The 19,979-nt window shown below is 37.3% G+C and overlaps 1 protein-coding gene across 2 annotated transcripts in view; it reads right to left on the reverse strand.

Moving 5' to 3' along the window:
• pcif1 (phosphorylated CTD interacting factor 1) overlaps positions 1 to 19,979 on the reverse strand; it is a 25,521-nt gene continuing 5,542 nt past the window's right edge. For both annotated transcript variants that reach the window (XM_079839945.1, XM_079839946.1), the window contains exons 6-16: positions 19,730 to 19,884; positions 9,767 to 9,914; positions 9,590 to 9,673; positions 9,413 to 9,512; positions 9,159 to 9,321; positions 6,184 to 6,359; positions 5,998 to 6,084; positions 5,726 to 5,910; positions 4,138 to 4,231; positions 3,880 to 4,055; positions 1 to 2,944 (exon numbers count right to left, since the gene is read on the reverse strand). In XM_079839945.1, the coding sequence (XP_079696071.1) occupies positions 2,677 to 2,944; positions 3,880 to 4,055; positions 4,138 to 4,231; positions 5,726 to 5,910; positions 5,998 to 6,084; positions 6,184 to 6,359; positions 9,159 to 9,321; positions 9,413 to 9,512; positions 9,590 to 9,673; positions 9,767 to 9,914; positions 19,730 to 19,884 (1,636 nt within the window). In that variant the 3' untranslated portion in view covers positions 1 to 2,676. The remainder of the gene's footprint in view (positions 2,945 to 3,879; positions 4,056 to 4,137; positions 4,232 to 5,725; positions 5,911 to 5,997; positions 6,085 to 6,183; positions 6,360 to 9,158; positions 9,322 to 9,412; positions 9,513 to 9,589; positions 9,674 to 9,766; positions 9,915 to 19,729; positions 19,885 to 19,979) is intronic.

Genomic DNA, 19,979 nt, shown 5'->3' on the forward strand with positions numbered 1-19,979 from the left:
GCGTTTATGATTTCAATATTTTACTGAGAGCTTTTCTGATTCAGAGGAAAATCTTTATACCACTTTAGGTGATGGGAAATGCCACAACATTGATAATATACAGGTAGAAGAAACAAATTATATAAGCACAGACATATTTACATTCACTGAATCTTTGTCTTTATCAGAATAAGATTACAGGGGAGACATTCATGGCATTTTAGAGGACACTGAATCAACAAACGCAATGGCGACCAAATATAAATCAATCAACATGACTGATAAATGCAAATCGGTTAAAAGCCTAGTGTGGCAAAGCGTACAACTAACTAAACAATATAGATTTGTACAATTTATATAATTGTGTTTTTTTTTGTAATGGAAAATATCAGGTCATGCAAAATAAAAACCTAAACACACTTTCGTAAGAAAACAAAGAACAAAAGGAGAGTTATAAAAATAAAGTTATGGATAATTGGATGTTTTTGCTGGTTACACTTTGACGCAATCGTACACGGTTCTACTTTAAGATACAAGATAAATTCCTCCTTTTTTTAATAACACTTTGGTTTAGTTTAAAACAACTATTTCATAAATTCTATAATTCATAAACAGTTTAGAACCAAAAAGTTAAATAAAAATAAAAATCATGGTGAAAAAGACATCTTTTGTGTTCTTTTCACAACAGCCGTGAGGGAAAACAACAAACTTCATACCCATGTTCTGTACAACATCTACAGTTTTGCTGGTGATCCACTCTGGGATTAGGAAATCCAACAAGTGCCCAATGCTCAATGTTATGTTGGATTTTAAGGATGGCAAGCTGGGTTACATTACGCGTCAAACCACTGGAATGCTTTTAAACATAATATAAAAGCCATTTCCCAAGTTTGGCTACAAGACGAATGTAGTCCAGTGGAAAAAAAAACTAACAAATAAACAAACCTATACTTACTTACAGATGGAAGTGATTGGGTTCAATAAAGTGATAGTATACAATACGAATTTCTACATGCGTATTAACATGGCAAAAACAAAAAGAAATCCACCATTGTAGTGTTAATAATCGCAACATTTAAAGTCCAATTGTAGCAACAAATTCGATCGATAACGTCTTTTCCTTTTTAAAAATGTACATTCAAAACGCTGCCCAGTGATACAATTTAAACTCAATATTATGTAAACAAATTTCTATGATTAGAATAAAAAAGCCAACTTTTAAAGCACTTTTCACATAAACGAAACGGTGAAATCAAGGCGATAGCGACCAGTCCTAATAACTGGACGCCGATGCAGTTATTAAATGAAGAATAAGCCTCGTTTGCTTTTCTTCTTTGAGTTTCAAGGTGTCGTCACTCTCAATTATAAAACACCCGAAATGAGAGGTAGACTCACTGGAGAAAAACGAGGGGCGTACGCCATATTGAGGAGCGGATTCATTTTTCAGTAAAACCACAAACAGGTGGAATAATGCTTTCGTAACTAATAAGAAATTTTACTTTTCTTTTTACACTCGCTAGATGCTACAATTGTTGTGACCCAGAATGCCACATTAGGACTTAAGGTTCACGCAGGCTTGTACTGTACACGAAAGAATCGCAATAAAAGGTACAAAATCCTATTTAACTACTTCAGATTTGCTATTGTGTTCTGTACAATATTTTAGGGACAAAAGAAAACGGACTGGATTTGACTGCAGGTGGGTGACTATTTTTCTGCTCGTTTACTGACCTTTTTGTCATTACATACAGTATATATTCTTATCATGGAGAAATCAAGCATGACGCCTATGGACGCTAAAAACAGATGGGTATAACCGGAACCAACTGATGCTTTGCGAAGCCCCAGCGCTAATGCATGTCATGATGAAGGCTTTTAAACATAGCTGCCTGATCGCCACTCGTCTTCGGACACAGAATTATCTAAAAGAACAACAGACAAGCATCGGTGCATCAACTCTTTGACAGCTTCATATTCCTGCCAGTGAGAAAAGCACAACGTTAAAGAGTGAATGTCACAAAGCATGTCATATTTCACTCCAAAATCAACAAAGATATCTTGAATTGTTTGGAAAATTAAGCCTATTTGGAGGATCATTCTTTTTTTTTTTGCATTGTTACATTATTTCTATATATTAGAATACACATTTTAATAATTCACTACCGTAATGCTACATTTTAAGATCAATTCAATCTAAGCTGATTTGATTTTTTAAATAGCATTGTAATAGTTTCCTTTTATCTGTAATAATACAGATAATTATTACTGTACAACCAATGAATATAATGTTGTTAACCACCAGTGAGGAAAAACTTGCTAAAGAAAATGAAGATTACGTTTTTCATTTAGCGTTTCATCTTGGTGTGAAATATGACATTTTAATGAGATTCACCCAAAAAGGCCAACAAAAAAAAGAATATGATATGCTTGACTACATTTACCATCTCTTTAAAAATAACAAAAGACAACAAAAAGGTGACCAAACTATCTACACACAGATAAAAAACCCAACAATTATGAGATTCAAACCCCTAAAACAAATAATATTAAATAATAGAGGTGAAAGAAAGTAAACAAACATGGGTCTTCTTACGTGAACATCTAAACCCAACAGCGCAATATTATACCTCTCATACAGTCACAGACTCTTTCCCATGAACATACATACACGTGTCCACACGCCCAGCGCTGCCGCGTCTAAATGTTTGTTGTGTCCGGTGCAGTCTTGTCAACAGGACTGCTGTTTTCCTGACTCCTAGCGGAGCGCTCCTGGACCGGTTTGGAGTCTTTTTCTCCCGTACTGGTGGAAGAGGGACCAGGTGAGGGCAACGAACGCCCGGAGACCTTATATGCCCCCAGGAGCTCCTGGATTCTCTCCGTGGTGGGCTCCCATTTGGCAAAGCCAGCATTGTTTTGGAGGAAAATGACTGAAGTTCCATGGACGGCCTTGTAGTACATCTCTTCTCTGAGACACAAAGTCGAGAGAGCAAACCATCGGTTTAACAAGCAACGGAAAACACAAGAACAAAGGAAAAAGACCCAAAAAATAGAGGTGGGCGATAGGACCAAAAATCACATTTCACAATATGAGAAATTGTATTATACGATAACGATATCATGTTATGATGCAAGCTTGATTTTACCACGGAATAAAAAAAGAAAGAACTGCGACCGTTTCATCTCACAATTTAGACTTTTTTTCCTCTCAATTGCCAGTTTATCTCTCACAAAAAGAAAAAAAGTCATGGCAAGATATGAACTATATAAACTCAACAGTGAGAGAAAAACAAATGTCAGAATTGTGACATTAAAGAACAGTCATTTTCTTTGTTTTTTGTTGTTTGATTAACAGTAAATGAGAAACACACACTTTAAGAGCGAATGCACGGATCTAAGGCCCTGTTTACACCTGGTATTAAAGGAATAGTTAATTAGCCCATGATTTACTCACCCTCAAGTCATCCTAGGTGTATCTGACATTCTTCTTTCAGACGAATACAATCAGTTATATAAAAAAAAAATGTCCTGGCTCTTCCAAGCTTTATAAAATGTCAGTGAATGGGGAGGGGTTGAGATTTTAAAGCCCCCAAAAAACACATCGCGTTCATGTAAATTGCGCAAGCTTATTTTGTCTATTAGATCGAAACATCTGAAAAAAATATCTGGGATATATTAGACCCTCCCCATGAAGGAATCAGGACAGAAGTGGTTGAAAGTGGACAAAAAGAGATGATGTAAAACACCAGATGTAAACGGGAATGTGTCTCCCTCATCTACTTGTGATCCGATCGATCAAAACATCTTAATACCAAGTGTAAACAGGGCCTATTATACTGACACATGTTTATAATCATTGCCATGCATCTTCATATGGCCCAGCTCTACCAACAAATGTCTGACCTTTTGCAGATGTGCTGCGAGCCGCTGCGGTACTCGTGCTCGAAGGCGGGCACGATCATCTGGTGCCTCCGGAAGCGGCTGGACTCCATCCGTGTCAGCGCAGGGGTCGGCGGGTCACGCCACTCTGGTACAAAGATGATGAAGGACAGCGGCTCGCTGGAGCGTTCCAGAAGATCCTGAGAAAGATGGAGAGATGAGGACAATCAGTATGGGAAATTTTATATGACGATATTTGGGGTGAGATTAAGAGTCACACACCTCAAAGCGTGTCACCATGGTGTCCATGAGTTCCTCACAGAACGGAGGGTTTGCCTCAAATGAGCCACTGGCCGGAGAGAAGCTGAGAAACGGCCTGTGAGGACAGACATGAGGAAGTGATACAGTAAAGCAAATTACCTTCTCTGATAGAAGCCATGCTTGCTTTTATATATCGGCAGTAACAGAATAATTATAATTTGATTACATTTGTGTCACATAATACCGGTCAAAAGTTTGGAAACATTAGTATTTTTAATGTTTTTGAAAGAAGGCTCTTGTGCTTATCAAGCCTGCATATATTTGATCAAAAATACTTTTTTACTTTTTAATTCAAAGAATCCTGAAAAAACTATCACAGGTTATAAAAAAAATATTAAGCAGCACAACTGTTTCCAACATTGATAAATCATCATATTAGGATGATTTCTGAAGGACCATGTGACACTGAAGACTGCTGAAAATTCAGCTTTGATCACAGGAATAAATTACATTTTAAAGTATATTAAAATAGAAAAACATTCTTTTAAATGGTAATAATATTTTACAATATTACTGCTTTTTCTGTATTTGTGATCAAAATACATTAAAAATAGCAATGTTTCCAAAGTGTGTGTGTACCAAGACATGTACATCAGTGATGCGCGGGTCAATGTATAAACAACCCGCACCCGACCGACGTTTTCAACTAACCCGCCCGCAACTCGGACCGCAAAAAAAAAAGAAGAAAATATTGTACCCGGCCCGCTTCCTGACCCGCATTTTTTAAAAGTAGTAAATGCTCATCGTAGCTCATTGGGCCATTGAGAAAATGTTTCAGGCCATTGAGAAAATGTTTCAGGCCCTGGCGTGGTGCGCTCAGAGGTGCAGCAGCGAGAGCAGGAAGTTCTTGAGGCGGCCCATCATTTTCCATTTCAGCTCCAGATGCATATTATTGATGAACGCGATGTTTATGTTTCGACCCGGCTTGAAGAATTCATCAGCCCACATTTGGAAAACATTTGGAAAAGTGTGAAAGCCCTTAGGAGCGCAAACTGTTATTTTTCTGAATACTGTATGATATAGCCTAGTGTTATGTAATACAGGCTTGATTTATTCATTTATTTCGTTTAATTTTCTTAACAATTAAGATGCTGCATGTGTTTATCCAGTCTAATCGAAGTGTGCGTCTCTCCCCCGACTTTCCCAACAAAAATCCCGCCCCCTCTCAGAAAATACATAAAACTGACTTTAAATGCGTTTAAAAGTAGCCTATTAAAATGGTACAATGGCATTGCTCAGTTCAACGTTTTGGGAAATCGGGCATTTTGTCCCGCGTCAGCATTTATCCAAAAGTTAATAACGCTCAACATTCAAAAGGTAAATAAGGATTTATTGACGATCCGACCGACCGTGACCCGAATATCATTAAAAATATTTTTGGATGACTCGTAACCGCGGGTAACCGCGGGTGGCCGCGGGCACCCGCTCATTTTGGATCAACCCGCGCATCACTGATGTACATGGTAAAATATACATGATGAGTCATGACAACAAAGCAATGTATTACTATGACGCTCAAAATCCTCAAATCAAGAACACATTAACATACCCTCGAGATCCAAAGAAGCCATCAATGTCTGGAAACGCGGAGCAGAACTGCTTGAAATAGCAGTTCAGAGGAGAAGCGAAGCACTCAAATGTGACTCCAAACTTTTTGTTGAGAGCCTCAAAGACGGGAACAGGCAGCGCCCCCTGCAGGCCAGAGCCCTCGTTCACACCAGAGCCAAACATCACCTGTAATTCACGAGAGGGTGGAAACGCACGTTGATGCTGCATTTGCTTTCCTGATTGGTAACCAATGCTTGTAAATTTGAGTCTTACCTGGTATCTTTTGATAAGGCACCACACTCGAGACAGGAACTTTTCAAACCTTGGGTCATCTATACAGCTGTATCGATAAAGGAGTTCCTGTTTATTCCAGAGAAAGAAATGCAACAAAATAAGAACCCAATGTAGTGTACATTTCTGGCTTTAACTTGTTTTGAGCTAGTGTTAACATGTACACACCAGTTTGTTAAAATGACCGCGGTTGACCTTCACCATTTCCCCTTTATACCGCAGACAAGCCATGTCGTTCTCGAAGTGCAGCTCTACACGCGGCTGAGGAGGAGCCGGGATGGACAGTCTGACTGGATAACAATACACCAACCGGTCCTGAACCTCCGTCGACTCGGTGCCGTCCACTTTAAAGCAAGAAGAGTAGTTCAGAGGGGCTCTAAAAGTAAAACCAAGAGCTAATATTGGCACCAGGGCCAAAAATACATCATTTTTTGGGAGTAATTCGATTTTTGTCTAACAATAAAACCCTCACTGACCATTTTCCCCATTCATGGATAACTCCACCTCCTACCAGTATTTGATTTTGTTTACAATGAATTATATCAGTTTCACAGGTTATTACACGGCAAAAATTCATTCTATAAGTGCCTTTAATAAAATTCAACATGGAAGGAAAAAACAGACTAAAAGACTAAACAGTTTATTATATAATATTCTTCAAATGGTACATCTTACAAAATAAGTCCTTCATAGTTTGCCCTGATAGAAATCATTGTCTCGTGACATTAAAAGGTACACTATGTAGCTTTTTTGTTCAAAAAGACTATTCTTTCCAGTGAATTCACAAACCAAAATGCACACAAACGTGTCCCTGCTCTTAATATACAATCATTGATGAACATCTTTGATAAAAATAAAAAATAAACTATATTAGAGCGGATTATACCCCAGAACCTTACCACTAGGGAATTCAAATGTTAACCGCGGATCTATGCATTTATTCACTCATGCGAAGAATCTCGGGACTTATAATATATTTGACGTAAATTAATGCAAATATTGTTTGCAAATAGTCCCAAAAAGATTATTTCCCTACAAGAATTCGACCTAGAATTTCTTTCATTGTTCTGTTTGACCTGGGTACGCCTTGCTTTGAATTAGTCTATTATTTTAAATAAAATGAAAATCATTAATTATTTCATTATTACATAATGATTTAATTTCTATAGGCTATATTTAAAAAAATAGAGTAGGCAAGAGAAGCCTATGTTCTGAAGAACCGTTCACGTTCAGAAGAAACATTCATGTTGAAGAACTGTTAATAATAAAGATTGGATCAGTTGTGCTCTTTTTTGTGGAATACTTGATGTGGCCCAGCCTGACCCAGAGTCTACCTTCAGCGGCCTCCAGGTAAATTGAGTTTGAGACCCCTGATGTAGGCTATGCTGTATATTAAGCAAAAAAGGGTTATATTATATTCTAAATCTTATAAACAGATTGCTTACTAATTTAAAAGCAGATATTAAAAAGATTCAATTAAAAGGTTATAATACACAAAAACTAAAGCACAAAATGTTAACTTGTTCAAGGTATGAAGAACTCATTCACTCTGCACAGTCATTATATTACATTAATTGGGCTATTCCAACAATAGTGCCTTTACGGTTACTGCTCTCATAAATATGATTACTCGAATTACATGTATATTTTTAAACCTACACTACAAAAAATAGCTTCAGCCCTACATGAAAATTTGATATCTTCACATGCCAAAAAAAATTTAATAATGTAAAAATAGAAGCTAAATATTTTCTAATTTATTTTACACATTTATAATGTTAGTGTCACAGTATAAATTTGTTTTTTATATGAAATTATATAGCTGCCTTTTCAAATTTAGAATGGGGGGTCCCATCAAGGATGATAATATTTGGGAGTCCATGACATCTAAAAGATGGGAAACTCCAGTGCCCGGTTGCATAAAGCACCTTAAGTTTTTCCCTCAAGTATGAGACTTAAGGGGCGATTTCCCCTTACCTAAGAGAATAACTTAAGGGTGTTGCATATAATCTCTTAAACGGTTCTCTTAGGTAAGGGAAACATTTAAGTGTTTCACGACAGCAATACTGGATTCACGTTATAAAAGTCTTGTTGCCATTGATGGCTTCCACACTAATGCTGCGTTCACCCCAAACGTGAATAGACCGTCAAATTTGCGTCTAGTTTGACGCTTGAACTTTGAATGCAGTCGCGCGTCCAAAGCGAGATGGACACGCGTCCTTTTGCGCTTTTCATAGTGGTTGTGTGCAGCTGCGAAAATGAAAAATTCTACTGTTATTGTGTCACGAAATGTAGTTTTAAGAGTTGTTCAGTCGAGAATGTAGTTGTTTAAAGCTCAAATCTGTGGTTTATTTGTAAAGATAGCGGCAATTTAAAAATGTTGCGAGATCCCGGCGATCACCGGGAGCTCGCGCTCATGTAACCCGCCTAGAACAGCCTTACCTCGGCTAGTCCTCCTGACTTTTGCCGCTGGTAAACGAGAAATGTTTCAATTCACAATCTATAGCTTCGGTTCTATTATGAAACATACAAGTTAAAAAACATTAATGACTTGTTATAACGTCAAACGACTTCTTTAATTATGTGAGTTTTTCTTCATCTCATTCAGAAATGTACGTATGACTGCAAGTGTTCAGTCTCACAGTGGTTGCGATGTGTGACGTCAAATCGATATTCTTGCAACAATTTTTCATCGCTAAGATGGTCCAAAGGGTTCTCCCTATCCCTAAAAATTCTTCTTGGCACATAATGATCTTCAGCTGGTTCCATAAATTCAGCCATGTCGTCTTATTTTTGTCCGCATTACTCTTAAGGTTACGATTTCCAAACCTTAAGTTATACTTAAGGAAATGACCGTTAAGGGGTTTTATGCAACACTTATCGCTTTTTAAGGGATTACTTAAGAGTAAAAAAACAGCATTTAAGGGGAATTCTAAGTGTTTATGACGTTTCACTTAAAGAAACCCGTTTTTTTTCTGCAACACCCTTAGGTTTAGGGGAAACATAAGGGCGAACTTAAGGGAAAATTACACTTAAGGTGCTTTATGCAACCGGGCCCAGGGCCTATATGACACCTTTTATGATCATGTCTGTACACATCTTTTGTTATTCTTTGCATTCTGCTTGCCATTTCCATCTCCTACCTGAGATGTTGCACTCTTTAAGTAGAGTGACGTGAGCCTGGCGGATCCTGCGCACATATTCAGCAGAGATGTGATAGATCTTTGAACAGATGCCCTCAACAGAGTCCTTCGCCACGGCCGTCACATGAGGGCCGCACTGCTTCCGTAAGTGCTCGAGCCGATCCTGAGGAAGGATCCCATTACGGTCATGCATATGTATGTCTTAAAATGCACGTCTAGGTAGGCAGCTCAGAACAAAACTACTGAGGATGTACCATGTAGTCCTCCTTGCTGGCAGAATGGTCTCGTCTCAGCCAGTTCATCGTGTCCTCGACGTTCCACTTCACCATCTTCCGACTGTCAGGAGTTGCGTTTCTGTGCAAACATTAAATATACTTTCATGCAACGTTCATGTTAGTCTCAAAGCCTTAGTAATGAACATGAATAATTACCTGGAGTCAATCATTTTCTTGGCCGCCTCTGCATATTTAAACAAGAGTTTCCTGGCCTCTTCTTTGTATTTGATGCGAGAGAGCCTAACATTGGCACAAGTTACAGGCAAGTTAGAAAATTATAAAAACATTTCCTTAATGAAATGCGTAACACAAAAAGAGAGGATGTTTTAGTACCTGATGGGGATGTCATTCATGATCTCTCTGAACATGGACGGGGAAATGACCGGGTCGCACTCGCTGGGCAAGAGCGGATCCAGACCTTTATCCACCACCTTTCTCTCCAAAAGCCAGCGGTTGAAGGATTCCCGCGGGGGCTCTATGCCTGAAAACAGTTAGTCAACCTCCAATTATTCCCAAATAATACATCTCTAAATTACAATTACACAATTTAAACTTTTGGGGTCGGCAGGACTTTCTCTCTTCCGCTCATCAAGGCTGCATTTATTTACTCATCAAAAGTACAGTAAAAACAGCAATAATGTGAAATATTACAATTTACAATAACTATATTCCATTTTAATATGCATAATATTACTCCAGTCTTCAGTGTCATATGATCCTTCAGGAATGATTGTAATTTCTGAGAAACATTTATGATTTTGGTAACACTTTACAATAAGGTTCATTAGTTAATATTAGTTAATTACATTACTTAACATGAACTAATAATGAACGTATAAAGCATTTATCTATCTTTGTTATTGTTAATTCCAACATTTACTAATACTTTTATTAAAATCTTGTTAACAGTTAATGCATTGTGAACTAACATGAACAACAATGAACGGCTGTATTAACAAACACAGTGACAAATGCACTGCTCATGGTTAGTTCATGTTAGTTAATACATTAACTTATGGTAACTAATGAAACCTTATTGTAAAGTGACCATGATTTTTATCAATAGCCTGGTTTCCATTATAGATTTTCACAAAACTTTTGCAATACTTTCTAAATGCCAATAAAAAACTATTGCGAAATGTCTGTGTTTACAGTAACTGATGTTATGCGACCTCTTGCGATAAGTTACTCCAAAAATCATGGCGACGGATGTTGGTAGGTTTACGTATACATCACAGTCACCGCACTAACTATTATTTTTAATACGTAGGCGTGTTATCCAAGCATTAATGGCGAGGAAAGTCCCTTATACTTGGGAGTGGCTGTGTATGAGATGTTTCTCCCTCATATCTGCTTCAAGGTCTTGATAAATTGTGGCATTTCTTTGTTGTTTAGAATCCAGTGTTCCCGTAATTTGTCTTTTGTGAATTTAATAAAGAACTTGGTCTTGTCTTCTGTCAAAACATGCCATGCCATCTTTAAATTGGTCCTATTATGCCTTAAGTCTTGATTTTGTTTTTAGGGTGTACTAGAATATATTTTGATGCTTATTTGTAAAAAAATCCTTATTTTTCACATTTTACAGTACAGCTCCTCTGATTTTGATGAAGCCCCTTCCTTCCAAAATACGAAATGTGCCATGATCGGTTAGTGTGTTGTGATTGGCACCGCTTAGCACGTGTTCAGGGAATGTCCCGCCCCTCTATAACGGCGAGTTCTGCTCTAATGTAAATATTATTGATGTTGTCAATTTCAAAACCAATTCAAGCCCGGTTCAGACCCTGACAGCGTTAACGAACAAGAGGATTGTGCAGAACCGATTTCATGCAGATTTTGCAATCACAGATTTCACAGGACGTTTCAGTTTTTTGTCATTTTCTTATACATTATTGATGCAATGTTATCCACATTGGGGTTATAATGTTCAGGAACAGTGTGTAAAATCAGAAATGGGGTGGAAAAAACAGTGTCTCTTCAACATAGCGACAACACTGTCTTCTCTAAAGCAGCTCAATCAGGCCTCGTCCCCTTTTTGCATATTCCATGGACGGGGATTATTTAATTGAGTAACAGTAGGTGCGTTTACATGGAGCACTGTAATCGGTTTAAAAGTCCAATCCGAATAAAAATACTCCATATAAACACCTCAATCGGAATAAAAATGGCCAAACCGAATGAAATTGTAATCGGTTTGAGAGGGGTGGGATAAACCTTTTCATGAACCGATCAAACGAAAAAATCCACCATGTAAACGACCTGATCCGATTACTTTGAGTGCACGTCTTTCTGTGACGTGATATACAGCGCGCACCTCCTCAACTGAAGAGCGCGCGCCGCGCTCACACCAGGCTAATGTTGACAAGAGAGGAAAGTTCATTTTTCTGAGGTATTAAACTTTTTATTTCGTAACATGTTATGAACATGATGTTGGAATAATGACACAGACATAGCCTGGCTACAGCATCTCATCTTGACAGCGTTTGTCCGAGGCTTCAACTGCGCCTGACAGAATACATTTTTTTTCTGAGGTGATTCTTACACTTTACGACAAATAATAAATAGCTTTTATAAAACTCTACAAGTCCTGGTGGCCGTTGAGAGCTGCCATTTCAACGGGGAACATTCAAGCTGCTCTCTGTTTCTCGTAAGTTAGCTATAAAAAAAAAATTTGAATCAACAACTGCTTCAAATTGGTTAAGTAACATTACCCACAGTCTACTTTAATTACTTTTGTTAATATTTATACCTTTGTGATTATGGTATCTTTCCTTAATCATCTGAAATATACATGTTTAGTACTACTAGTAATGATGCTGAGCACGTCTTTAATGCTTCATTCATGTTTCACCGTATATCCTATGTTTTTATTAATAATTTGAGTGCATTTTATTGTTAATTTTGTGTTTTTCAAAATAAATGAATTGAATTAATTTTTGATTCCGCATTCATCATTCACAGCTGTTGAAATAGCCATTGTATAGGACATAAATTAGGTTAAACTACTGCATGTCCGCCCACAGAAAAATAAATAAATATAAAAATTACCAACACAGAACTATTGATCCACAATACGTAACGAATCTGAGGCGGCAGACAAACTGTGTGCGCATGTCACAAAATGATTCCTACTGAAAGTCAGCACATGTAAACACCAGATCGGTTTAGATAACGTCTCATGTAAACAGTCCACCGAATCTTTCAATCAGAATGATTTTAATCGGAATGACAAAAAAGTGCGCATGTAAACGTGGCTAGTGTGACTTCTTAAAGGGATAGTTCACCCAAAAATTTAAATTCTGTCATCATTTACTCATCCTCAAGTTATTCCAAACCTGTATGAGTTTCTTTGTTCCGCTGAACACAAAAGATATTTTGAAGAATGTTTGTCAATGTTTGCTCCAACTCCTTGGTTACAAACATTCTTCAAAATATGTTCTTTTGTGTTCAGCAGAACAAAGAAACCCAAACAGGTATGGAACAACATGAGGGTGACTAAATGATGACAGCATTATCAGTTTTGGGTGAACTATCCCTTTAAGATCAGGAAAAATCATGTTGTAGTCCAAACGAGTCATTCGTTGTAGTTCCTGAAAAGTGGATTCTATTAAATAAAATATATCCCTTTGGAGTGGATTTTGAGAATTGTAACATTGCAGATCTTTATGCTCAAACAGCAACATTACACACTATCTAAAGTTGAAAGGCATAATAGGCATAAACTCTTTAAAGAATGACCAACTTTTACGTACGCCAAGTGACCTATAAATTAATTATGTGAATATTCCTTTTCTGAACTGCCTGAAAAAACACCTCATGCTACCATAAAAAAAAACTGCTTCCATTAGGCGTATTTTCAATTCGCAATTACTCAACAATGTTGTGCTGCTTCATATTTTTGTGATGCATTTTCAGGATTCTTTGATAAAGAGAAAGTTTTAAAGAGCAGCATTTATTGTAAATGGAAATCTTTTGTAACATTACTGTCACTTTTGATCAATTTAATGCATCCTTGCTGTGAATAAAAGTATGAATTAATTAAAAAAGAAAAAACAACATCCTACTTACCCCAGTATATAATAAAGCTATATATAAACTAATATAAATATAGACTAGTTACAAATATTTATAGAGCTCATCCTCCTCAGCAAGTTACCAAATGTTTTATAAGAACCATGCAGCATTTCAGATTCAAACTTTGAGACAGCTGCAGTTTCAATATTAGTTTCCTTCCAGTAGCTTTGCTTTGCATTGCATTCATAAATCATATTCATTTACCCAGACTAGAATTGGCTGTGAATATGTAGGTGGGTAAACCAGTGCTGGGGATTATCTAACAAAAAGTAGCAAAGCTACTAACTTAACTACTATTTCAGTAGCATGAAAGAAGCTCAGCGGTTTCAAAACAGTGCAGCACGACAAAAACACTTCAATGCTGATTTCGTTACATCTCTTGAATAATCCCTCATTTGCAAAATGTAAAGCTTTTTTATGGGAACATATTAGGGGTGTAACGGTTCAAATTGCTCACGGTTTGTTTTGGATCACAGTTTTGGTACAGTCCGGTATTTGCTATGTTCAGGGAAAAAAGTCAAATAAGAACAAATAATCTAAATACAATCAACAGCACAAACTTTAGTTAACATTAGTTTTCATGTACAGAAACTGAATAAAGTAATCAAATGTAAAATAACATTGTATATTTGACTGTATAAATTAAAGAGTAATCCTTATTAAAGCGATTAAAATCAAGAGCAATGAGATACGTCCTTGTCCTATGTTGTTTGATTAACATTAAAAACACAGACACCAGTAAAGGCTGCTGTCACTTTAAGACTAATGCATGGTTTCAGGGTAATTTAGTCACAATTTGAAGAAAAGTTTTGTTTTTCATGAGACTTTGTGACTTACTACTTTTGTCCATATATTAGGGAGTGAAAATGGCTAATAAGTCAATAAGTGCTCATGTGCCACCATCTACTGGTTACAGTGGTAATTTCATGTCTTTTTAAAATAAAAGTGTTTGTTTGCCACAAAAAAAAAACATTCGACTACTTCTTCCACAATACCCCTTTACACTTTTAGTTTAACAAATAATCACATTAAAAATAACATTAAATTGGATAATATTTAGAGCTTTGAAGTGCTGGAAAAAGTGTGAAGCACTTGAAAATCCTTGAAAAGTGCTTGAATTTCAATCTCAAAGGGTTGTACGAACCCTGAGATGAATAATGACAACAATATTAAACCCATGTGGTGTTACTACAGTAAATCATGGTGAATGTTGGTGATTTGTGACTGAAACCCCTGATCTTCGCTCATGTTGTCTCAATGTTTCTCCTGGTTTCCACGTCAGCGCTGTTCGATCTGATATCTGTGATTTATAACAGAATTCTGCGCTCAACACTTCACTAGATCTCGCAGTGTGTCAACACCGAGTGATAACGGCGTAAATGACTGGGCTTATTAAGAGCATACGGCAGCACTCGCAGTGAAGAAAGTTTACAAAGAGTGACTGTTTTGTCCACTTTTTTTGATTATCACTGCTGTAATATATTAATGGAGAGCCAGTGTATGCATCGACAGAAACATAGATTAGCCAAACTCTGTCAGTCAGTATGCATTATTTTTAACAAACCATTATAGATCAGGGTTTTTCCTGCATTGAAAATGTTTTGCCGGCTGCCAAAAGCCTAATTTGATGAGTTATTGTGATTTATGAGTGATGTATGCTGGATCGGAGAGCTCCTCCCCTGCGGCTGCACTGTGTTAGCTCTCTCATATTTCACATATTAATCCAAATCAAAAGGTCGGAAGACCGAAACCATGTTGCACGTGGCACATTCGGACAACTTTTTCCTAGAATTACCGCTGGGTGTGAATTGCGTAGGGATGGCTCGATACCACAATTCTGGCTTCGGTACGGTACCACAATCTAATACCGAAGTACCGATATTAAATCGATACCATACAGGGTCTGAATTTTGATGCAGGTATTGCGCATAATTTTACTCACTCTTGCAAGTTTTGGGTTTATGAAGCGGGAAATTACCGCAAATGTTTATTATTGAATTAATCAACAAAGATTATCACATCAATCAGTCATTTGGAAAGTTTCTTGTAAGTAATTTCAGTCTCCATTCTCTCAAAATGAGCAAATTGCTTCTGACTTCAAAAGACATCGCACCTGCACTATAAAAGCAATCTGCGCGCTCAGATTCAACACTTTCGCTTCTGTTGCGGGACAGCTGACGGAAATCACTGCCCACGTCTTTTTAAACCTTGCCAATTTGAACATGCAAGCGATTTTATAGCATTTCGTAATACATATGGGATGAGAGCTCTTTAAGAGAGAGTTTTCTTTGCGCTCATACCAACAGCAAACACACACACACAAGCCTAAAGAGCTTGTGCATTCCAAATTGAGTTGTTTTTCCTCAGTCAAATACACACAAAACTATGTCAAAAATGGAAATCTTTAGTGAGTAGTTACATAAACACAGTTGGGTATGTCTTTCGCGGATGTAAATAGTGCAATAGTATGCGTTCAAATATTATGAGGTCTAAACGTCACTGGTTGAAACGAACGCTGGAGATTTCTTTAGATTTAAACGATACGATCTTATGTATGTGCGTTAATCAGTGTTGAAAGAAAAATGTCTAAATTAGATTGTTTGAATGATGCACTCACCTGTCGATCTCTTAATGTCTTACAAGTCAGGAATTAAGTGACCGAAGCTTGGCCAGGTTTGATGGTTCTTCAGCAGTTTTAAGTAATTCCAAATTTCACGTCTTCTCCTGTCTTTATTAATGAGTTTTGTGCGTGTTGAGTGAGATTCAACTGCTGTATTCATCTTGTTCTGTTGCCACATTTGCCGGTTTCACGTCAGTTTGGGTAGCGCGCTGCCACCTAGCGGTGAACTTCGGAACAGCAGCATATACCGAAATGAGCAAAATCATGATATCGTACCGTTTGAAATAAAATATATATCGGTATTTTTCCAGTACCGGTATACCGCGCATCCCTAGAATTGCGCTCAAAAAACGTTGACTCTTCTCTGACCAGCTGACATAAAGCATACTTTCAATAAACGGGAAACAAATTATTAGGGCTGGACCAGAATATTCGAATATTCGTTCGATGGGTTGGTATTCGATTTTCAAATTTGTGATTCGAATATTCGTTGTTGTTGTTTTTTTCGTGAACACCTGGCATCCCGCTCAAAACGGCTCTCATTCGCGCTTGCATATGTTTACACTATAAAATCACTATAAAATACAATACTTTTTTTCAATTATCTTATAGCCAAGCCATTTTAATAGCCTCGTTATAGGCTACATAATAAATATATTTGCTTCTTCTTAGTGTTCCCTGCAGCAGAGCGCACAACTGCACAAGCTTATGTGGCAGAAGCCATGTCTGAGCTTGCATTTTGGGTTAAACTGCGTTCGTTTGACATTGTGGAAAATAGAAGAATATAATCAAAATGTATTATCCTTTTTATACATTAGGGATGTGATGGTGAAAAAATATTCCCTCAGCGTTTCCCTCAATGCTGTGCTTGTGCGCTGAGCGGCTGAACGCATGCAGCCCTGCGCCGCGTTTACTTTCGGTTTGCCAATTCAGGGGCGGGTTGCTTGAATTGTGGGTTCATTAGCTATTATTCTATAATGAAAAACATAGCAACAAAACAGTAGGCTACAATGACAAACTCCGTTAAGTAGGCGCTTTTACATCGCTTTAAAACCAAATATTCCGCGATCATCTTGTAATTTAGCTCCTCGCTCTCGTGTAGAATATGATCTGACTGCTGCTGCTGATGTGCTGAGACGCCCGTTAGTTTGGCTCGAGTGGCACGTTCAGTTTTTTAATTGTAGTTAGTCTTAGACCCTAGCCTGGCCGTGTCCTACAGCTTACCAAAACGATCGGCCCGAGTCCCGTGATTTTTTATTTTTTTATCCTCCCTATTAGGCCTACACATCGTTGCAGCCATTAAAATAGTTCAGTTTTGTTTTTAATGTCAAAGTAGTTATTTTTGTTTTGTGTATATTTTGTTTCGTTTCTTTATTAAGTTAATTTAGAAAAATGTTTAAAGCATTTTTTTGTTTGTTAAATTAAAGTTTTAGTTGTTTTAAAGTAATGACCATGCGGACAGCAGCTGACAGTGAGTTAACCGCATGTTGGATCAATTTAGCCTCTCAAATCAACACTGGACTTGTCTTACTTGTAATGAAATCCATAGATATAAAACACTTCAAGCATCACAATGTTAGTTTAAACATTTAGCCTACTATCACCACCACCACCACCACCACCACAGTAAAAAGGCATTTTTGACATGAGGCTGATGCTGCTCGCAACGGCGCAAATGAAACAAATAAAATGAAGTGACGTGACGTGTTTTTTAATTAATTAATTAATTTTTTATTTAATTTGTTTTTTTATTTTAGTGCCATATAGAACCTTTTTTTTGAGTAAACATTCCTCCCTATTACACATTGTTGCAGCCATTAAAATAGTTCAGTTTTGTTTTTAATGTCAAAGTAGTTATATTTCGTTTTGTTTCTTTATTAAGTTAATTTAGAAAAATTTTTAAAGCATTTTTTTGATTGTTAAATTAAAGTTCTTTTTTTTTAAGTAACGACCAAGCGGACTGAGTGAGTTAACAACACATGTTTGATCCATTTATCCTCTTAAATCAACACTTAACTTGTCTTGCTTATAATACGTTTTTTTTGTTGTTGAGGAAACGTGTTCAAAAAAGAAATAAATAAAAATTAGGCAGGTTGTCTTAACTTACACCTCTCCGCAAAATTAATATAAATCCGATCTTCAATTCTTGCGCTATATGCACATTTAACGGAGTTCATGTCAACGAAAGCAACAGATATGAGCTGCATTATAGGCTATTCATCAGCTCATTTCAAGATCAAAGACCGCAATATCAGAACGAGTGACCTAAGCACTGTAAGAGCATTGAGTCTCATTAATGAAGATGATTGTGTTTTTGAGCATCTAAGAGGTTCGGCAGTTTGCGTGTTGGCTTGCTTTACTCATTTGCGGCGATACTCTAAACACTGTGAGCCGTCTTAACAGTCGTGTTGTCATAGTCTCATGTTGTTTCCACCAGCGCTGGACACCTTATTGTTTCTTTTAATTAATGAATGTCTAAAATATAAAATGAAGGAAAAAGCCTGCGTTTGAGGTATGACGTGAAAATTGGCCCGAAGCCTGGCCCCAGCGGCAGAAATAGGGGCTCTTAGTCTGTTCTATAACTGAACAGAATTATTTTTACTAGCTACTATAATATATCAAAACTGGGACGTAACAGATCTGTGTGTTTTGTATCACTAGTTCATTGCCCGTTCGCGGAACATATAAGCCCTGCCCACGTGAGGCGCGCCGCTTCTCCAGATTCCAGCCTTTATTAGAGAGAAGGATATGTTCAGCTCCTTCCCTCCGAAGCTTCAAATATTCGATGTTGATCACTACCAAAGCTTCGAAGCTCAAAAAATGGTATTCGGACCAGCCCTACAAATTATATTTAGTTATAATGTGTTTTCTGTGTGTTGACATCTTTCGTGATGTTCTAACAGATGGGATTCGCACACAACGCGTCTGCTAATGTCCGAGTCGCGACCTAATGACTCCTTTGAACCGAATCATTTTAACGACTGGTTAGACACTGAACTAACGAATCAGTTTATTAATTTACTCAGAACACATCTGAAATGAGAACACAAGTGTGCTCCCCCAATTTATTTAATTATTTTTAATTATCAACAGTATTTCAGCTTATTTCTGTTGACAATGTGTAGTCAAATAAATAGCCTACAATCATTTAGACAGGAGTGAGGTGAAACCAGAACAAAGTTGTTATTAGCTAGCTGATAATTTTTATTAAATTGCATATGGCAGAAAATTAGGCTATTTGTTAATTTGTAATGCTACTTTTTAATATTGATATGATTATATACCAAAACAATTATCTGTAAATAGTGTAAAAAATGAGGAACAAAAGAAACAAACTTCGATGTAAGAGATCATACATAATATGAGATATCAAAATTACTAGAATTTTTTTAATTTATTGTCAGTATTGCGCTCGCAGATCACGTGTGTGTGGTGTGTGTGTGTGTCAACCACCACCGAAGACCATTTTTGACCCAGGAAAAACCCTGTAGATGCATCATCATTAAAGCGTTGTGGGTGGAGAACGGTGCGGTTCAATTTTTAGCTGAGAACAGTTACATCCCTAGAACATATTTAGTAAAACATGACAGCAGCTCCTGACATACCCTCACGCTGAGAGCACAGCTCGTGGTAGTGCTGCCGCAGTTTGGTGGTGAGTTGCGCTCTCAGCAGCTCGATCTCCGGGTGAGGAGGGAGATGGTTCGCTGGGGCTCGCTCTCGGATCACAGCGTTGGTCTGAATGTCCAAGTCCCAGTACACTCTGAAACACAAAGTCCAGTTCAGACATGTCACTGCACAGATTCATATCATGTCTACAGAGCTTAAAAGCTTCATATGAATTCTAAAATAACGAGA

This window comes from Gobio gobio, assembly GCF_949357685.1.
Source record: "Gobio gobio genome assembly, chromosome: 17".
NCBI classification, from domain to species: Eukaryota; Metazoa; Chordata; class Actinopteri; order Cypriniformes; family Gobionidae; genus Gobio; species Gobio gobio.